Genomic DNA, 21540 nt, shown 5'->3' with positions numbered 1-21540 from the left:
AATAGCCATCAAAAACAAAACTTTCCAAGATAAAAGCTTAATATCAATGGAATGAAGGGGTTCAAACGGAACACCCTGAAGAACTTTAAGAACCAAGTTTAAGCTCCACGGAGGAGCAACAGCTTTAAACACAGGTTTAATTCTAGCCAAAGCCTGACAAAAGGCCTGGACGTCTGGATGCTCTGCCAGACGTTTGTGTAAAAGAATAGACAGAGCTGAAATCTGTCCCTTTAGCGAACTAGCGGATAAACCCTTTTCTAAACCCTCTTGTAGAAAAGCTAATATCCTAGGAATCCTAACCTTACTCCATGAGTAACTCTTGGATTCGCACCAATATAAATATTTACGCCATATCTTATGGTAAATTTTTCTTGTCACAGGTTTCCGAGCCTGTATTAATGTATCAATAACCAAATCCGAAAACCCACGCTTTGATAGAATCAAGCGTTCAATTTCCAGGCAGTCAGCCTCAGAGAAATTAGGTTTGGATGGTTGAAAGGACCCTGAATTAGAAGGTCCTGCCTCAGAGGAAGAGACCATGGTGGACAGGACGACATGTCCACTAGGTCTGCATACCAGGTCCTGCGTGGCCACGCAGGCGCTATCAGAATTACCGATGCCCTCTCCTGTTTGATCCTGGCAATCAGCCGAGGTAGCAACGGAAATGGTGGAAACACATAAGCTATGTTGAAAACCCAAGGGGCTGCTAATGCATCTACCAGCACCGCTCCCGGGTCCCTGGACCTGGATCCGTAACAAGGAAGCTTCGCGTTCTGGCGAGATGCCATGAGATCCAGATCCGGTTTGCCCCAACGACGAATCAGTTGAGCAAATACCTTCAGGTGAAGTTCCCACTCTCCCGGATGAAAAGTCTGGTGACTTAGGAAATCCGCCTCCCAGTTCTCTACGCCTGCGATGTGAATCGCTGACAGGTGGCAAGAGTGAGACTCTGCCCAGCGAATTATCTTCGAGACTTCCAACATCGCTAGGGAACTCCTGGTTCCCCCTTGATGATTGATGTAAGCCACAGTCGTGATATTGTCCGACTGAAATCTGATGAACCTCAGCTTTGCTAACTGAGGCCAAGCCAGAAGAGCATTGAATATTGCTCTTAATTCTAGAATGTTTATTGGGAGAAGTTTCTCCTCCTGAGTCCACGATCCCTGAGCCTTCAGGGAATTCCAGACTGCTCCCCAGCCTAGAAGGCTGGCATCCGTTGTTACAATCGTCCAATCTGGCCTGCGAAAGGTCATTCCTTTGGACAGATTAACCGGTGACAACCACCAGAGAAGCGAATCCCTGGTCTCCTGGTCCAGATTTAGCAAAGGGGACAGATCTGAGTAATCCCCGTTCCATTGACTGAGCATGCATAGTTGCAGCGGTCTGAGATGCAGGCGCGCAAATGGCACTATGTCCATTGCCGCTACCATTAAGCCGATTACCTCCATGCACTGAGCTACCGATGGGCTTGGAATGGAATGAAGGACACGGCAAGCATTGAGAATCTTTGATAACCTGGACTCCGTCAGGTAAATCTTCATCTCTACAGAATCTATAAGAGTCCCTAGAAAAGGAACCCGTGTGAGTGGTAACAGAGAACTCTTTTCCACGTTCACTTTCCACCCATGCGACCTCAGAAATGCTAGAACTATCTCTGTATGAGACTTTGCATTCTGAAAATTTGACGCTTGTATCAGAATGTCGTCTAGGTACGGAGCCACCGCTATGCCTCGTGGTCTTAGTACCGCCAGAAGTGAGCGCAGAACCTTCGTAAAAATTCTCGGGGCCGTGGTAATGCCTGTCTAGAAAGGCAAACCTTAGGTACCGATAATGATCTTTGTGAATCGGTATATGAAGGTAAGCATCCTTTAAGTCCACCGTGGTCATATATTGACCCTCTTGGATCATGGGTAGGATGGTTCGAATGGTTTCCATTTTGAACGATGGTACCCTTAGGAATTTGTTTAAGATCTTTAAGTCCAAGATTGGTCTGAAGGTTCCCTCTTTTTTGGGAACCACAAATAGATTTGAGTAAAATCCTTGTCCCTGTTCCGATCGCGGAACTGAGTGGATCACCCCCATGATTAAGAGGTCTTGTACACATTGTAGAAATGCCTCTCTCTTTACTAGGTTTATCGATAACCTCGAAAGATGGAACCTCCCTTGTGGAGGAGAGATCCAGAAGGTATCCCTGAGATATAATCTTTAACGTCCAGGGATCCTGCACATCTCTTGCCCAAGCCTGGGCAAAGAGAGAAAGTCTGCCCCCCACTAAATCCGTCTCTGGATAGGGGGCCCTGACTTCATGCTGTCTTAGGGGCGGGAGTAGGCTTTCTGGCCTGCTTGCCCTTGTTCCATGACTGGTTGCCTTTCCAACCTTGTCTGTAACGAGCAGTAGTTCCTTCCTGTTTTGGAACGGAGGAAGTCAATGCTGCTCCTGCCTTGAAGTTACGAAAGGCACGAAAATTAGACTGTTTGGCCTTTGGTTTGGCCCTGTCCTGAGGAAGGGCGTGGCCCTTACCTCCCGTAATGTCAGCAATAATTTCCTTCAAGCCGGGCCCGAATAAGGTCTGCCCTTTGAAAGGAATGTTAAGTAGTTTAGACTTGGAAGTTACATCCGCTGACCATGATTTAAGCCAGAGCGCTCTGCGCGCCTGTATGGCGAATCCGGAATTTTTAGCCGTAAGTTTGGTTAGATGTACTACGGCATCTGAAACAAACGCATTAGCCTGTTTAAGGGTTCTAACTTTGCTCAAGGCCTCATCCAACGGCTCTGTGCGAATCGCCTCTTCCAGAGACTCAAACCAGAATGCCACTGCAGCCGTGACAGGCGCAATGCATGCAAGAGGCTGCAATATAAAACCCTGTTGAACAAACATTTTCTTAAGATAACCCTCTAATTTTTTATCCATTGGATCTGAGAAAGCACAGCTATCCTCCACCGGGATAGTGGTACGCTTGGCTAACGTAGAAACTGCTCCCTCCACCTTAGGGACCGTCTGCCATAAGTCTCGTGTGGTGGCGTCTATAGGGAACATTTTTCTAAATATCGGGGGAGGGGAAAAAGGCACACCGGGTCTATCCCACTCCTTACTGATAATTTCTGTAAGTCTTTTTGGTATAGGAAAAACGTCAGTACACACCGGTACCGCATAGTATCTATCCAACCTACACAATTTCTCTGGAATTGCCACCGTGTCGCAATCATTCAGAGCCGCTAATACCTCCCCTAGTAACACACGGAGGTTCTCAAGCTTAAATTTAAAATTTGAAATTTCTGAATCCGGTCTCCCCGAATCAGAACCGTCACCGACAGAATGAAGCTCACCGTCCTCATGTTCTGCAAGTTGTGACGCAGTATCAGACATGGCTCTCGTGTCATCAGCGCGCTCTGTCCTTAACCCAGAGCTATCGCGTTTGCCCCTTAATTCGGGCATATTATATAATACTTCTTTCATAACATTAGCCATATCATGTAAAGTGATTTGTAAGGGCCTAGATGTACTAGGTGTCTCAATCCTACGCATCTCCCGAGCGGGAGACGCAGGTACTGACACGTGAGGAGAGTTAGGCGGCATAACTTCCCCCTCGTTGTCTGGTGATAGCTTCTTTATCGGTACAGATTGACTTTTATTCAAAGCAATATCAATACAATTGGTACACATCGTTCTATTGGGCTCCACATTGGCTTTTGAACATGATGAACAAACAGTTTCCTCTGAATCAGACATGTTAAAAACAGACTTAGCAATGAAAATAACAAGCTTGGAAATCACTTTCAATAAGTTTTACAAGCAATATAAAAAACGCTGCAGCGCTTCAAAAATACAGATATAATTAAACAATTCTTAACAAGAAGTGTACTATTAGCAGAGGATTGCACCCATTAGCAAAAGGATGATTAACCCCTCGATACCCAAAACGGATAAAACAGATATCAATTAAGATATAACGCTTTTAATCACAGTCAACACACTGTCACAGATCTGCTGTGACTGATTACCTCCCTCACAAATGAAATTTGCAGACCCCTGAGCTCTCTAGAGACGTCCTGGATCAAGGAGGAAGAAGCAATAATTTTAACTGTGCAACAAGGCGCTAAAACAAGGGCCCTCCCACTCCAATCACAACAGTGGGAGCCCTGATATAACGGTTTCCATGCAGAAAAATATGCTAGCCATGTGGAAAAAATCATGCCCAAAGCGATTTATCACCAAAGTACCTCACAAAAAAACGAATAACATGCCAGTAAACGTTTTATTAAAAAACAACATTTTTCAATGTCATGCAAAGCTATCACTAAGCCTGCTACCAGTCGCTACCACTGCAGAGAAGGCTTAAGTATTATTTCAGTGTTAACAGTATTTTCTCAGTCAAATTCTAGTCCCTAGAATATAACTCGACTGCGCATAAAATTATCAGCCTGATACCAGTTGCTACTACTGCATTTAAGGCTGTACTTACATCATACGGTAACAGCAGTATTTTCTTAGTCAATTCCATTCCCAGAAAATAAAGTACCGCACATACCTCATTTGCGGAGGACCCCGCATGCTATTCCCAGTCTGAAGTTACCCCACTCCTCAGAATGTCGAGAACAGCCAGTGGATCTTAGTTACGCCTGCTAAGATCATAGATAAAAAACGCAGGCAGTTTCTTCTTCCAAATACTGCCTGAGATAGAAAAACAGCACACTCCGGTGCCATTTAAAATAACAAACTTTTGATTGAAGAATAGTTAATAGTTAAGTAAAAACTCCAGCTCCTCTCCCGACCTCCTTCTTTGTTGAGGGTTGCAAGAGAATGACTGGGTATGACATGTGAGGGGAGGAGCTATATAGCAGCTCTGCTTGGGTGATCCTCTTGCAACTTCCTGTTGGGAAGGAGAATATATCCCATAAGTAATGGATGACCCCTGGACTGAACACACTTAACAAGAGAAACACAACATAAATTACACTCATATAAACACTATCTGATAAAAAATTATAAGGTACATGGTATATGATAAGGTGTTTGAATGGAAAGGGCTATAGTGTGTGTGTAAATGAATATATATATACTGTGGATATAAAAAGTCTACACACCCCTGTTAAAATGTCAGGTTTCTGTGATGTAAAAAAAATGAGACAAAGATAAATCATTTCAGAACTTTTTCCACCTTTAATGTGACCTATAAACTGTACAACTCAATTGCAAAACAAACTAAAATATTTTAGGTGGAGGGAAGTAGAAATAAAAAACTAATATAATATGGTTGCACAAGTGTGCACACCCTTAAACTAATACTTTGTTGAAGCACCCTTTGATTTTATTATAGTCTTTTTGGGTATGAGTTTTTCAGCATGGCACATCTTGACTTGGCAGGATTTGCCGTCTCTGGTTAATTTTCTAAAACTGTATGACATTTGATCTGTTTACCTGTCAGCACTCACTCTACTGTGCTTAGCATACTGCAGGATAAATCCCATCGGCACCTGAGGCAGACTAGTGACAGACAAACTCCCAGAAGAAGATTTACTCTCACTGACAATTGTACTCCTGTAAACCTTTCTGTCCTATTCCGTGGTCTCTGAGGGGGATAATGGGTATCACATTGGTCTGAGAACCCCTTGCAATCATTGTGTAGATCAGCACTTCAAGTTTCATCATCACTCCTTGCTGGAGACAAAATATTGACCAAGGAATCATGGGAAAGTGAGAGGGATTAAAGCTCTGTTGTGTGGGGTGTTTTGTATCTATAAAAATCCTCTTGGATGTTAAAGGGACATGGAAGTCAATAATATGCTAAGCTAGGCCTGCTGTTTCAAGTTGGTTTTAGGTGTATGCTTTAATCTTTTTTGGTGCTATTTTGGCACTGTGTACACTCGCCCAGTGCACAAGTATGGGACAGCTAAGTATTCACTTTGTAAAGCACAGGGAGCAAATGAACCAATCAGCCTGTATTGCCACTGAGATAGGCTGAAAACCTGTGCATGTGACTCCAAATGCTGCACCTGTAAAGTTCAGATTTATGGACATTTTAACATAAATTGTACATAAAAAACCAACCTATGTTTTGAGGAAAGGGATGCTGTTGACCGTTAAATGAATGAATATTGTTTCCATAATTAGCTGATTGAATCTCAGGTTGAATGAATGGTGTATCTGTAAAAAAGAATATAACAAAATATTAAATAATATAATTAAACAAAAATGATTGAATGATTTATTTTGATTAGCATTCTAATTATACAGTTATTTTCTGTGATTATCTTCTGTGATAATCCCAATAATTACTTTTTAGGGTTAAATTTGGGTATTATGGCAGTTGAATGATAGAACGATTGCCTCTCTTGATATTTATTCTACTATTTGCATTTGAATATTTCTATTTAAAAAATCTTAACATTTGAATACTGAATATAACATTAAGCTAGTACGTTTGAATGCTGATTACAATCGATTCACATTAAAGTCTGGGAATCAACATTTAAATGCAAATTTTCCATGTAAATGATACATTAAATATTCATATGTTAGTTTGATAAAGGAAAACACAACATAAATTACACTCATATAAACACTATCTGCTAAAAAAATTATAAGGTACATGGTATATGACAAGGTGTTTGAATGGAAAGGGCTATAGAATGTGTGTAAATAAATATATATATATATATATATATATATATATATACTGTATATATATATATCTATATATATATATATATATATATATATATACACACACACACATATATATATATATATATATATATATATATACACACACACACACCTCTAAACATATTTATATACACACACACATTAGAACCTTTTCTACTCAAATACCTGAAAATATGAAAAGTATGTTTTCTACTATTTAATATTTAATAATGTGTTTTACTGTAGATATTACACATTTGGGGGCGTGTCCAGGCCGCTTCCGATTATGGATGCAAAACTTGGAGCTCCATAGACCATCCTGATAAACCACTGATTATCACAGATTGATTGAGTAATCCTCACTAAATATTCTCATATATCCAGAAAAGGGACGTCAAGCTGTACAGTCTGACACCACTATAGGTAACTTTACTTTGTGGAGTACCCTTGTCTGGACCGTTACGAGATATAGGCGGCCATACAAAGATTTCTATAACTAACCCCCCCTCCTCCGTTATCCGGGTTAGACAGTCACAATTAGACTGCCACAACTTTGTACACCCTGAAACATAACGCTAACATATTACTTGGGACTATATTTTGTGATTTGTCAGGAACACTGTAATACCGTTAACGGCACTAACATGGCGGCGCTGGACGCATGGGAACAATGTGCACAGTCTCTTCTTGACCTACACTTTCAAAAGCTGAAACAGAGCTTACAAAGAATATTATACCCATTAATCAAGGACCCGGAGCTACTCAAGGACTCTGCTAACCTGAACCCTCAAAGGATTGATGGTGAACCCAATATCAGTGAACAGATGACTGAATGGGCACCTTCTACCCAGAAAACAGGGATATTGCATTCACCACCTGCCCTTGTGCATGTCAATCATCCTACTAGTGAAGAAGCGGATACAAGCCTATATTGGGGAGATCAATTATATGAAGCTCACGATGCGTGCCTTGAGAGAGCCTCCAAACACTTCCAATACGCGGCAAGAGGACTTATGCTTTGCAGAACTGTTAGGGGTTTCATATGACAAGATTCCTCTATTCAGTTATCACACTGCTTTTGAATACCTGTTAGTAAAAATTTCTGAAGCTACTGAATGGAACATAAGGAGGACATTCCTACATGACAAGTATGTATGCACAGACAGCAGTCCCAAGAGAAGGAGAGGATGGATTGTATTCTCTACTACTCTACGTATAGGCATCGGCTAAGCGACTCATTTTTAGTGTGGAGTAACCTGCTAGTTTACTCTCACATTCCTGCACTCCACTCCACTGAACATAAGAGCCACTTGGCTAATCTATCATTAGATAGGAAATGGTTATTGTCTCAACACTCTGTCTCCTTCAATGTAGAGTTATATTTTCTTCTGTATTTTTAATTACTTGCTTGTACTTGATCCTAATTTGAAGTTCATACTCGTAGCCTTGTGAGCACTGTTGCTCTACTTCTATAGTGTCTATTAGAGGTATTAATCTTCCCTCAAGACAAACTAACACTAATCCTGCTATGCCATCTATCTTTGTCTCAAATGCCTTCGGTCTTATACTAACAAATTCCTTCAGCAGTGTAACCTCTGGTGCTATATACTGTGAGAAATAGGTGAGAGTTCTATATTCTCCACTTACTTAACATATTTATAATACCCCTCTGACGAAGTGGGTGGTGTGAGTTGGCCTTACTGTAGTTTATTTATGATATAACTGATAATTCTCTCTACTCCTCCTCTATTTATATCAGCAATATATGGCTATAGTTATAAAGCATGGGTTTCGCTAGGCAAGTAGGTCAGGATAGGTCTAGCGTTTAGAGGCTGGAATACTAAAACACCTTTTGTCATAGTTAAATAAAGTCAGTATTTATCATAGAAAGTGGACAAGCTTATATTCTTGCAGCTTATTACTAAACACTATACTACCAGATGAAATTAGTAATTGCACCGTTTTAAAATATATTATATCTAACAGGGGATTGGCATTAAGGCTGTCTGCGGCCGGGGCAGCTTGACGCCATAGTATACAATAGAACCTGCAAATGAAATCTCACTACAACATTAGACTTATTAGGAGCCTGATTGATTGTAGCTCCCCTTTAAGATATTTTCAGATATTGGGGCCAATAGTGAATTATGTCTTGGTAGGTAGTTGCAAGATAGTACTAATCCTTGGATTCCAACTATATTGGCAACTGTTTACTATCCTGAAAAAAAGAACCATCCACATAGCCTCTTCATTATAGCTATAACACCTAATTTTAGCACATTGAATTTGTTCAATGCTCCTTCCCTTAATATATTAACCAGCCTTCAGATAAACATTACGTTTTCCACAATCTTATATATATATATAATTAAACAAGAAAGTAGAGATTCACCATTTGAGACCCAAGAGTGGCCTTCTCTTATCTATGCATGCCCTCTGTAGCTTCACAATTATTGCTTGTACTGGGATGTCCAAGAGTGGCCTCATAGATCATCTAGAGGGCATACAGTTTACCTGGCACAACTAATGTTCAATACGTCTAGCAAATTGTCATCTAAACATGCTTAGTTTATCTTATGTAACTTATTTGTCAGTTTCCTTTTTGAGAGTGTATGTATAGAAACTATTTTTCTGTACAGACTTCACTGACATAAAGTGTATGTGCGCCTTGAATTAAATCTAAACAAAAAATAAAAATTCTAAATTTGCTGTTTACTTTTTGGCTCTATTGAAGTCTTTGGGCAAAATGAGTCTTTTTGCGTGCTTCGGGTTTCGCTTGCGCGTTGTTTTTACTTTCAACTTATTACGTGTGCTCTCCGGTGCAAGCAAAAAGATTACTTCTGGCGGTCTTTATGCGCCACTTGTAATCTAGCTCATAATTATTCATACAAATAAAATTCTTAAAATATATTTATAGTATATAAGAAACTATCGGCTAGATTACGAGTTTTATGAGCTGTGCGTTGCTAACTTGCACGTTATTGTCACCGCTCACTTTCCTACAGTGCTGGTATTACAGGTTTTTACAAACCCGGCGTTAAAAGGAAAGGAGTAAGCGTAGAGCAAATTTTAGCTCCATACCGCACTCCAATACCAGCGCTGCTTAAGTCAGCGGTGAGCTGGTTGTATGTGCTCGTGCACAATTTCCCCATAGACATCAATGGGGAGAACCACTAAAAAAAAAGGCTAACACCTGCAATAAAGCAGCGTAAGGCTCAGTAACGCAGTCCCATTGATTCCTATGGGGAAACACATTTTATGTTTACACCTAACACCCTAACATGAACCCTGAGTCTAAACACCCCTAATTTTACACTTATTAACCCCTAATCTACCGCCCCTGACATCGCCGACACCTACATTATACTTATTAACCCCTAATCTGCCCCTACGGACATCGCCGCCACTATAATAAACATATTAACCCCTAAACAGCAGCACTCCCGCATCGCAAAAACTAGTTAAATATTATTAACCCCTAATCTGCCGCCTCTAACATCGCCGGCACCTACCTTAATTTATTAACACCTAATCTGCCGCCCCCAACGTCGCCGCCACTATAATAAATTTATTAACCCCTAAACCTAAGTCTAACCCTAACACCCCCTAACTTAAATATAATTAAAATAAATCTAAATAAAACCTACAATTAATAACTAAATAATTCCTATTTAAAACTAAATACTTACCTATAAAATAAACCCTAAGATAGCTACAATATAACTAATAGTTACATTGTATCTAGCTTAGGGTTTATTTTTATTTTTCAGGCAAGTTTGTATTTATTTTAACTAGGTAGAATAGTTACTAAATAGTTATTAACTATTTACTAACTACCTAGCTAAAATAAATACAAATTGACCTGTAAAATAAAACCTAACCTGCCTTACACTAACATCTAACCTAACCCTACAATTAAATAAATTCCCTAAATTAAATACAATTAACTAAAATCAATACAATTAGCTAAATTACAAAAGAAAACAAACACTAAATTACACAAAAGAAAAAAGAAATTATCAAATATTTAAACTAATAACACCTAATCTAATAGCCCTATCAAAATAAAAAAGCCCCCCCCAAAAAAAATAATTAAAAACCCCTATCCTAAACTACACTACCAATAGCCCTTAAAAGGGCCTTTTGCTGGGCATTGCCCCAAAGAAATCAGCTATTTTACCTGAAAAAAAATGAAAACAACCCCCCCAACAGTAAAACCCACCACCCACACAACCAACCCCCCAAATAAAACCCTAACTAAAAAAACTAAGCTCCCCATTGCCCTGAAAAGGGCATTTGGATGGGAATTGCCCTTAAAAGGGCATTTAGCTCTATTGCAGCCCAAACCCTAACCTAAAAATAAAACTCACCCAATAAATCCTTAAAAAAACCTAACACTAACCCCTGAAGATCCACTTACAGTTTTGAAGACCGGACATCCATCCTCAACGAAGCCGGGAGAAGTTCTCAACGAAGCCGGGAGAAGTCTTAATCCAAGCCTAGTTTAGGGTTTATTTTACAGGTAAGTATTTAGTTTTAAATAGGAATTATTCAGTTATTAATAGCAAGTTTTAATTAGATTTATTTTAATTATATTTAATTTAGGGGGTGTTAGGGTTAGATTTAGTATAGTGGCGGCGATGTTGGGGGCGGCAGATTAGGGGTTAATAAATGAAGGTAGGTGGCGGCAATGTTAGGGGCGGGAGATTAGGGGTTAATAATTTTATTTTAGTGCTTGCGAATGCGGGAGGGCCTCAGTTAAGGGGTTAATAGGTAGTTTATGGGTGTTAGTGTACTTTTTAGCACTTTAGTTATGAGTTTTATGCTACAGCGTTGTAGTGTAAAACTCATAACTACTGCGTTACCAATCTTGACGGTATAGGGTGTACCGCTCACTTTTTGGCCTCCCACGACAAGCTTATAATACCGGCACTATGGAAGTCTCATTGAAAATAGACTATACGCAAATTGCGTAAGTTGATTTGCAGTAAGGCCAAAAAAGTGTGCGATGCCCATAAATCTGCAAGACTCGTAATAGCAGCGGTAGTAAAAAAGCAGCGTTATGAGCCTTTACTTTTTACTCATAACGCAAGACTCGTAATCTAGCCGTAACTATTTATGTATTTTATGATTTCATCTTATAATCCCTGAAGATTGAATACAAGGTACCCATTTTATATAGGGATACCCTTGCATTCCTATTGGCTGATTTAATTATTCAAATTCAAATCAGCCAATAGGATTAAATCAGCTTTCATCTTATTGGCTGATTTGAATTTGTTCAGCCAATAGGAATGCAAGGGTACTCCTTTATAAAAGGGGTAACCTTGCATTCAATCTTCAGCGTGTGGCTATAGATCGCATGAAGAGGACCTCTGTGTCGCCTGGCTGAAGAGGAGTACCAACGTTGTTGATGACCTCCCGCTTTGCTGCAACTCTCGGGATGAAGATAGAAGATGGACCGCGGCCTGGACGAAAATTGAAGAAGATGGTCCCGCGATGGATGAAGATGGAGCGCCAACGGGATAAAGATGGAGTGCCACCCTTCATCATTGGTGAGTACCAATTTTGGGGTTAGTGTTAGTTTTTTTGGGGGTGTTTTTTTAAGATTAGCGCTTTTTTTATTTTTATTGGGCAGAAAAAGAGCTGAATGCCCGTTTAAGGGCAATGCCCACCCAGATGCCCTTTTCATGGGAATGGGTAGATTGTTTTTTTTTAGTTAGGATTTTTTTATTTTGGGGGGTGAGGGTAATTGTTTTATTTTTTATGTAAAAGAGCTGTTAGCTTTAGGGCAATGCCCTACAAAAGGGCCATATAAGGGATATTGGTAGTTTACTTGAAGATTAGTTTTTTTTTAATTTTGAGTTTGAGGTGTTTTTTTTGGTATTCGAATAGGAATATTTTTTTTTATTTTGGATATTTTAGTTTATTTTCTATAACGTTAGGGTTTTTTAATTTTTGTAATGTTAGGATTTTTTAATTTTTGTAATGTTATTTTTTTTTTTTAGTTTAAGCTTAGGTTTTATTTTTTTTTTAACAGGTTTTTATATTTTTTTTAAAGATAGTATATTTTTAGTTTAATTTATGTGTTCTTGAATTGGGGTTAAGTTAGGGGGTGTTTAGTTATTAGTTTAATACTTTGCGATGTGGGGGAATGGCGGTTTAGGGGTTAATAGTGTTTTTACATACTTTGCCTAGTGGGGGGTTGGTGCTTTAGGGGTTAATAATGTACTGTTTGGGATGTTGGGGGATGGCGGTTTAGGGGTTACTAGTTTTAGTTAATGTTTGCTATGGGGGGTGGTGGATTAGGGGTTAATAGTGTAGTTTATGGGTGTAGGTGTAGTTTGTAAGGTATTTTTGAGGTGTTTTGTGAAACTTTTTTATTTTGCAAAACACATAACTTCAGGTCTTTGAGTGCAGAATGGATTGTTGCGGTAAAGGCCATATTGCGTGGGAAAGATAGAACGCACAACTTGTAATATCAAGTCAATCACCATTATGCACGCAAAGACCATCTCTAGGGTTTACAGAGAATGGTCCGGCAAAGAGAAAATATCCATTGAGCGGCAGTTGTGTGGACGAAAAATGCCTTGTTGATGTCAGAGGAGAATGGGAGATGGGGAGATTGGTTGGAGATGTTTCGAAAGGCAAACGTAACTTAAATATCCCCTAGTTATAACTAAGGTATGCAGAATACCATCTCTGAATGCACAGCACGTCAAACCTTGAAGCAGATGGGCTACAGCAGCAGAAGACCACACTGGCTACCACACCTGTCAGCTAAGAACAGGAAACTGAGGCTACAATTAGCACAGGCTCACCAAAATTGCACAATAGAAGATTGGAAAAGCGTTGCATGGTCTGATTAGTGTAGATTTCAGCTCCAACATTCAGATGGTATGATCAGAATTTGGTGTAAACAACATAAAAGCATGGATCCATCCTGCCTTGTATCAATGGTTAAGGCTGGTGGTGTAATGGTGTGGGAGATAATTTCTTGGCACACTTTGGGCCCCTTAGTACCAATTGAGCATTGTTTAAATGCCATGGCCTACCTGAGTATTGTTGCTGACCATGTCCATCCCTTTATGACTACAGTATACCCATCTTCTGATGGCTACTTCCAGCAGGATAATGCACTATGTCACAAAGCTCAAATCATCTCAAACTGGTTTCTTGAACATGACAATGAGTTCACTGTATTTCAATGGCCTCCACAGTCACCAGATCTCAATCCAATAGAGCACCTTTGGGATGTGGTGGAACGGGAGACTCACATCATGGATGTGCAGCCGATAAATCTGTAGCAACTGCGTGATGCTATTATGTCAATATGGATCAAAATGTCTGAAGAATGTTTCTAACACCTTGTTGAATCTATCACATGAAGAATTAAGGCAGTTCTGAAGGCAAAAGGGGGTCCAACCCGGTACTTGCAAGGTGTACCTAATAAAGTGGCCGGTGAGTGTATTATAGGTGGTATTGGATTTTATGGACTTAAATTGCCCATATTGGCCGATCGGCCAAACAGGACTCATTTGCACTGATTTTATTTTATTTAGATTCTATTAGTTGCAACATTTTTAAGGGAGATGTCCCTATAATAATATTATCTTAGAACCTTTGATTAAATTATGTGTACCTACTTTAGTTCTGTGTGCATGATCTTTTATATAGGATTGTCATTCAGTATTGTATATTGTAGTTTTCTGACCATACTGTGTGTAGTATTCTTGAGTCTATTAAGGTAAAAAGGGTAGATTCGTCACATAATATGCAGTCAAGGCGAGTGTAGGTATGTTGGGGATTAGAGAAGAAAGTATAATCTCTGGTATTGGGATGCTTAGCTCTCCAAGTGTCAAATAAGGGTATGGTCTGTATTGCTTGCCAATACGCTTTAATTTAATCGTAACGGATGTATGATTTACCTGTGGAGGCATCTTAACTCTGGGCAAATAGGGAAGTTAAAGTTTCCACCAACCAGTATTGGGCCTTTTGAAATATCAAGCAATTGATTTATAACTCTACGGAAAAAAGGAGGTTGTAAGGCGATTCAGGGCATAAAGATTGGCCAAGGTAAGTGGTATGCCAAAGCAGAGGCCAACTAATATTAATATTCTACCATCAGGGTCTTGTTATTTTTCTAACAGGTCGAATGAGGCTCCTTTTCTAAAGGAGATGCATACGCCATTCTTTTTATCTGGACCAGAGCTGAGAAAGTGCTGGTAATAATAAAGGTGTGAGAGGGTGGGTTACTTTGTTTTTTTAAAGTGAGTTTCTTGTAACATTATTATATAAATGTTTCTCTTATAAAAGTCATGGTAAGCAATTAAATGTTTCTGGGGGGAAAGAAAACCTTTAAAGGGCCATAATACCCAAATGTTTAAACACTTGAAAGTGATGCAGTATAGCTGTAAAAAGCTGACTAGAAAATATCACCTGAACATCTCTATGTAAAAAAGAAAGATATTTTACCTCAAAAGTTCCTCAGTAGCCACATCCCATTGTAAAGGATTTCTAAGCAGCATATTAGTATGTCTGTCCTGGGACAGCTTAGGGGATGAGCCTTGTGCACTCTCACATTATTTCACCAATCAGGTAAAGGAAGCTTACTATGAAATCTTATGAGAGTTAAGTCAAATCTCATGAGATCACAGTAAGAGTTCATGACCTCAGCACTGCTGATGCTGATTGGCTGCAGTTCATTTCTTCATTTATTTATTTTTACCTGCAGCTGGGAACAGCTGAGTATAACTTTCTACATAGAACTTACTCTGCTGAGCTGAGGAGATTGTGAGGTAAAATATCTTCCTTTTTTACAAAGAGATGCTCAGGTGATATTTTCCTGTCAGCTTTTTACAGTTATACTGCATCAGTTTTAAGTGATTTAGCATATGAGTATTATGTCCCTTTAACGTTATGTGTGGCAATATGGAAACAGTTAACTGATGTAGGGTGGGTCATATTTAAGCAAGTAATATCAGGACTGTAATGTGTAAACAATTGAGCTCAGTAGAGTGTGGTACTAGGGGTTATAGGCAATGCACTACTGTTTGGAACAGGATTAGGAGGAGTAAATCTGAGTTAGATAAAATTAAACTAGATAAAAACATTTATCTATACAATAGGTCAAGATGAGAATAAAAAAAGTAACAGCGAGGGAATAAGTACGGTACACCAAAGTCCACTCTCAGAGGCATAGTTGCATAACAGATGAGAATGTGTGCAGCAGGGTGAGAATTCTAAAACTGTGTAGACATTAGCAGTTAATGCAGCATTTTATCAAATCTAGGACAATCATATATTCTATCAGTAAGAAATAATTAACTGATAAGTAAAACATCACAACATTAGTATACAAGGCAGTTCTCAGTTCTATTGGACGCACATGTTTGGGGCACTGGTAATCCAGTACTTACGTACATGTATATTCTCAGTCGCCTAGATTTAGAGTTTTGCGGCCAAAAGGGTGCGTTAGCTACGCTGGTATTTAGAGTTCACAGAATGGCTGCGTTAGGCTCCAAAAAAGGAGCGTAGAGCATATTTACCGCAACTTCAACTCTCGATACCAGCGGTGCTTACGGACGCGGCCAGCTTCAAAAACGTGCTCGTGCACGATTCCCCCATAGAAAACAATGGGGCTGTTTGAGCTGAAAAAAAACCTAACACCTGCAAAAAAGCCGCGTTCAGCTCCTAACGCAGCCCCATTGTTTGCTATGGGGAAACACTTCCTACGTCTGCACCTAACACTCTAACATGTACCCCGAGTCTAAACACCCCTAACCTTACACTTATTAACCCCTATTCTGCCACCCCCGCTATCGCTGACACCTGCATATTTTTTTTTAACCCCTAATCTGCCGCTCCGTAAACCGCCGCTACTTACATTATCCCTATGTACCCCTAATCTGCTGCCCCTAACACCGCCAACCCCTATATTATATTTATTAACCCCTAATCTGCCCCCCACAACGTCGCCTCCACCTGCCTACACTTATTAACCTCTAATCTGCCGAGCGGACCGCACCGCTATTATAATAAAGTTATTAACCCCTAATCCGCCTCACTCCCGCCTCAATAACCCTATAATAAATACAGGGAGTGCAGAATTATTAGGCAAGTTGTATTTTTGAGGATTCATTTTATTATTGAACAACAACCATGTTCTCAATGAACCCAAAAAACTCATTAATATCAAAGCTGAATAGTTTTGGAAGTAGTTTTTAGTTTGTTTTTAGTTATAGCTATTTTAGGGGGATATCTGTGTGTGCAGGTGACTATTACTGTGCATAATTATTAGGCAACTTAACAAAAAACAAATATATACCCATTTCAATTATTTATTTTTACCAGTGAAACCAATATAACATCTCAACATTCACAAATATACATTTCTGACATTCAAAAACAAAACAAAAACAAATCAGTGACCAATATAGCCACCTTTCTTTGCAAGGACACTCAAAAGCCTGCCATCCATGGATTCTGTCAGTGTTTTGATCTGTTCACCATCAACATTGCGTGCAGCAGCAACCACAGCCTCCCAGACACTGTTCAGAGAGGTGTACTGTTTTCCCTCCTTGTAAATCTCACATTTGATGATGGACCACAGGTTCTCAATGGGGTTCAGATCAGGTGAACAAGGAGGCCATGTCATTAGATTTTCTTCTTTTATACCCTTTCTTGCCAGCCACGCTGTGGAGTACTTGGACGAGTGTGATGGAGCATTGTCCTGCATGAAAATCATGTTTTTCTTGAAGGATGCAGACTTCTTCCTGTACCACTGCTTGAAGAAGGTGTCTTCCAGAAACTGGCAGTAGGACTGGGAGTTGAGCTTGACTCCATCCTCAACCCGAAAAGGCCCCACAAGCTCATCTTTGATGATACCAGCCCAAACCAGTACTCCACCTCCACCTTGCTGGCGTCTGAGTCGGACTGGAGCTCTCTGCCCTTTACCAATCCAGCCACGGGCCCATCCATCTGGCCCATCAAGACTCACTCTCATTTCATCAGTCCATAAAACCTTAGAAAAATCAGTCTTGAGATATTTCTTGGCCCAGTCTTGACGTTTCATCTTGTGTGTCTTGTTCAGTGGTGGTCGTCTTTCAGCCTTTCTTACCTTGGCCATGTCTCTGAGTATTGCACACCTTGTGCTTTTGGGCACTCCAGTGATGTTGCAGCTCTGAAATATGGCCAAACTGGTGGCAAGTGGCATCTTGGCAGCTGCACGCTTGACTTTTCTCAGTTCATGGGCAGTTATTTTGCGCCTTGGTTTTTCCACACGCTTCTTGCGACCCTGTTGACTATTTTGAATGAAACGCTTGATTGTTCAATGATCACGCTTCAGAAGCTTTGCAATTTTAAGAGTGCTGCATCCCTCTGCAAGATATCTCACTATTTTTGACTTTTCTGAGCCTGTCAAGTCCTTCCTTTGACCCATTTTGCCAAAGGAAAGGAAGTTGCCTAATAATTATGCACACCTGATATAGGGTGTTGATGTCATTAGACCACACCCCTTCTCATTACAGAGAAGCATATCACCAAATATGCTTAATTGGTAGTAGGCTTTCGAGCCTATACAGCTTGGAGTAAGACAACATGCATAAAGAGGATGATGTGGTCAAAATACTCATTTGCCTAATAATTCTGCACTCCATGTAGTATTAACCCCTAATCTGCCCTCCCTAACATCGCCGACACCAAACTTCAAACATTAACCCCTAATCTGCCGACTGGAGCTCACCGCTATTCTAATAAATGTATTAACACCTAAAGCTAAGTCTAACCCTAACCCTAACACCCCCCTAAGTTAAATATAATTTAAATCTAACGAAATAAATTAACTCTTATTAAATAAATTATTCCTATTTAAAGCTAAATACTTACCTGTAAAATAAATCCTAATATAGCTACAATATAAATTATAATTATATTATAGCTATTTTAGGATTTATATTTATTTTACAGGTAACTTTGTATTTATTTTAACCAGGTACAATAGCTATTAAATAGTTAAGAACTATTTAATAGCTAAAATAGTTAAAATAATTACAAAATTACCTGTAAAATAAATCCTAACCTTAGTTACAATTAAACCTAACACTACACTATCAATAAATTAATTAAATAAAATACCTACAATTACCTACAATTAAACCTAACAATACACTATCAATACATTAATTAAATACAATACCTACAAATAACTACAATTAAATAAACTAACTAAAGTACAAAAAATAAAAATGAACTAAGTTACAAAAAATAAAAAAATATTTACAAACATTAGAAAAATATTACAACAATTTTAAACTAATTACACCTACTCTAAGCCCCCTAATGAAATTACAAAGCCCCCCAAAATAAAAAAATGCCCTACCCTATTCTAAATTACAAAAGTTCAAAGCTCTTTTACCTTACCAGCCCTGAACAGGGCCCTTTGCGGGGCATGCCCCAAGAAATTCAGCTCTTTTGCCTGTAAAAAAACACATATAATACCCCCCCCCCAACATTACAACCCACCACCCACATACCTCTAATCTAACCCAAACCCCCCTTAAATAAACCTAACACTAAGCCCCTGAAGATCTTCCTACCTTATCTTCACCTCACCGGGTATCACCGATCGGTCCTGGCTCCAAAATCTTCATCCAACCCAAGCGGGGGCTGGCGATCCATAATCCTGCGGCTGAAGAGGTCCAGAAGAGGCTCCAAAGTCTTCATCCTATCCGGGAAGAAGAGGTGATCCAGACCGGCAACCATCTTGATCCAAGCGGCATCTTCTATCTTCATCCGATGAGGAACGGCTCCATCGTGAAGACCTCCAGCGCGGATCAATCTTCTTCCGACGACGTCCAACTGAAGAATGACGGTTCCTTTAAGGGACGTCATCCAAGATAGGATTCTATCAGCCAATCGGAATTAAGGTAGGAAAATTCTGATTGGCTGATGGAATCAGCCAATCAGAATCAAGTTCAATCCGATTGGCTGATCCGATCAGCCAATCAGATTGAGCTCGCATTCTATTGGCTGATCGGAACAGCCAATAGAATGCGAGCTCAATCTGATTGGCTGATCGGATCAGCCAATCGGATTGAACTTGATTCTGATTGGCTGATTCCATCAGCCAATCAGAATTTTCCTACCTTAATTCCGATTGGCTGATAGAATCCTATCAGCCAATCGGAATTCGAGGGACGCCATCTTGGATGACGTCCCTTAAAGGAACCGTCATTCTTCAGTTGGACGTCGTCGGAAGAAGATTGATCCGCGCTGGAGGTCTTCACGATGGAGCCGTTCCTCATCGGATGAAGATAGAAGATACCGCTTGGATCAAGATGGTTGCCGGTCTGGATCGCCTCTTCTTCCCGGATAGGACGAAGACTTTGGAGCCTCTTCTGGACCTCTTCAGCCGCAGGATTATGGATCGCCAGCCCCCGCTTGGGTTGGATGAAGATTTTGGAGCCAGGACCGATCGGTGATACCCGGTGAGGTGAAGATAAGGTAGGAAGATCTTCAGGGGCTTAGTGTTAGGTTTATTTAAGGGGGATTTAGGTTAGATTAGGGGTATGTGGGTGGTGGGTTGTAATGTTGGGGGGGGGTATTGTATGTGTTTTTTTACAGGCAAAAGATCTGAATTTCTTGGGGCATGCCCCGCAAAGGGCCCTGTTCAGGGCTGGTAAGGTAAAAGAGCTTTGAACTTTTGTAATTTAGAATAGGGTAGGGAATTTTTTTATTTTGGGGGGCTTTGTAATTTCATTAGGGGGCTTAGCTTAGAGTAGGTGTAATTAGTTTAAAATTGTTGTAATATTTTTCTAATGTTTGTAAATATTTTTTTATTTTTTGTAACTTAGTTCTTTTTTATTTTTTGTACTTTAGTTAGTTTATTTAATTGTAGTTATTTGTAGGTATTTTATTTAATTAATTTATTGATAGTGTAGTGTTAGGTTTAATTGTAACTTAGGTTAGGATTTATTTTACAGGTAATTTTGTAATTATTTTAACTATTTTAGCTATTAAATAGTTCTTAACTATTTAATAGCTATTGTACCTGGTTAAAATAAATACAAAGTTACCTGTAAAATAAATATAAATCCTAAAATAGCTATAATATAATTATAATTTATATTGTAGCTATATTAGGGTTTATTTTACAGGTAAGTATTTAGCTTTAAATAGGAATAATTTATTTAATAAGAGTTAATTTATTTTGTTAGATTTAAATTATATTTAACTTAGGGGTGTGTTAGTGTTAGGGTTAGACTTAGCTTTAGGTGTTAATCCATTTATTACAGTAGCGGCGAGATTCGGTCGGCAGATTAGGGGTTAATAATTGAAGTTAGGTGTCGGCGATGTTAGGGAGGGCAGATTAGGGGTTAATACTATTTATTATAGGGTTATTGAGGCGGGAGTGAGGCGGATTAGGGGTTAATAACTTTATTATAGTAGCGGTGCGGTCCGCTCGGCAGATTAGGGGTTAATAAGTGTAGGCAGGTGGAGGCGACGTTGAGGGGGGCAGATTAGGGGTTAATAAATATAATATAGGGGTCGGCGGTGTTAGGGGCAGCAGATTAGGGGTACATAAGGATAACGTAGGTGGCGGTCGGCAGATTAGGGGTTAAAAAAATTTAATCGAGTGGCGGCGATGAGGGGGGACCTCGGTTTAGGGGTACATAGGTAGTTTATGGGTGTTAGTGTACTTTAGAGCACAGTAGTTAAGAGCTTTATAAACCGGCGTTAGCCCAGAAAGCTCTTAACTACTGACTGTTTTCTGCGGCTGGAGTTTTGTCGTTAGATTTCTAACGCTTACTTCATCCAAGACTCTAAATACCGGCGTTAGAAAGATCCCATTGAAAAGATAGGATACGCAATTGACATAAGGGGATCTGCTGTA

General features: G+C 39.6%; 1 protein-coding gene across 1 annotated transcript in view; it reads right to left on the bottom strand.

The window, feature by feature from the left end:
* LOC128641937 (uncharacterized) overlaps window positions 1-21540 on the bottom strand; it is a 469590-nt gene that overhangs the window by 65647 nt on the left and 382403 nt on the right. The window contains exon 18 of the mRNA XM_053694531.1: window positions 6051-6146. Within this exon, the coding sequence (XP_053550506.1) occupies window positions 6051-6146 (96 nt within the window). The remainder of the gene's footprint in view (window positions 1-6050; window positions 6147-21540) is intronic.

The sequence above is a fragment of the Bombina bombina genome, chromosome 11, assembly GCF_027579735.1.
Source record: "Bombina bombina isolate aBomBom1 chromosome 11, aBomBom1.pri, whole genome shotgun sequence".
NCBI classification, from domain to species: Eukaryota; Metazoa; Chordata; class Amphibia; order Anura; family Bombinatoridae; genus Bombina; species Bombina bombina.
The sequence above is the reverse complement of the archived record's forward strand: the minus strand, read 5'-3'. Positions and strand labels throughout refer to the sequence as shown.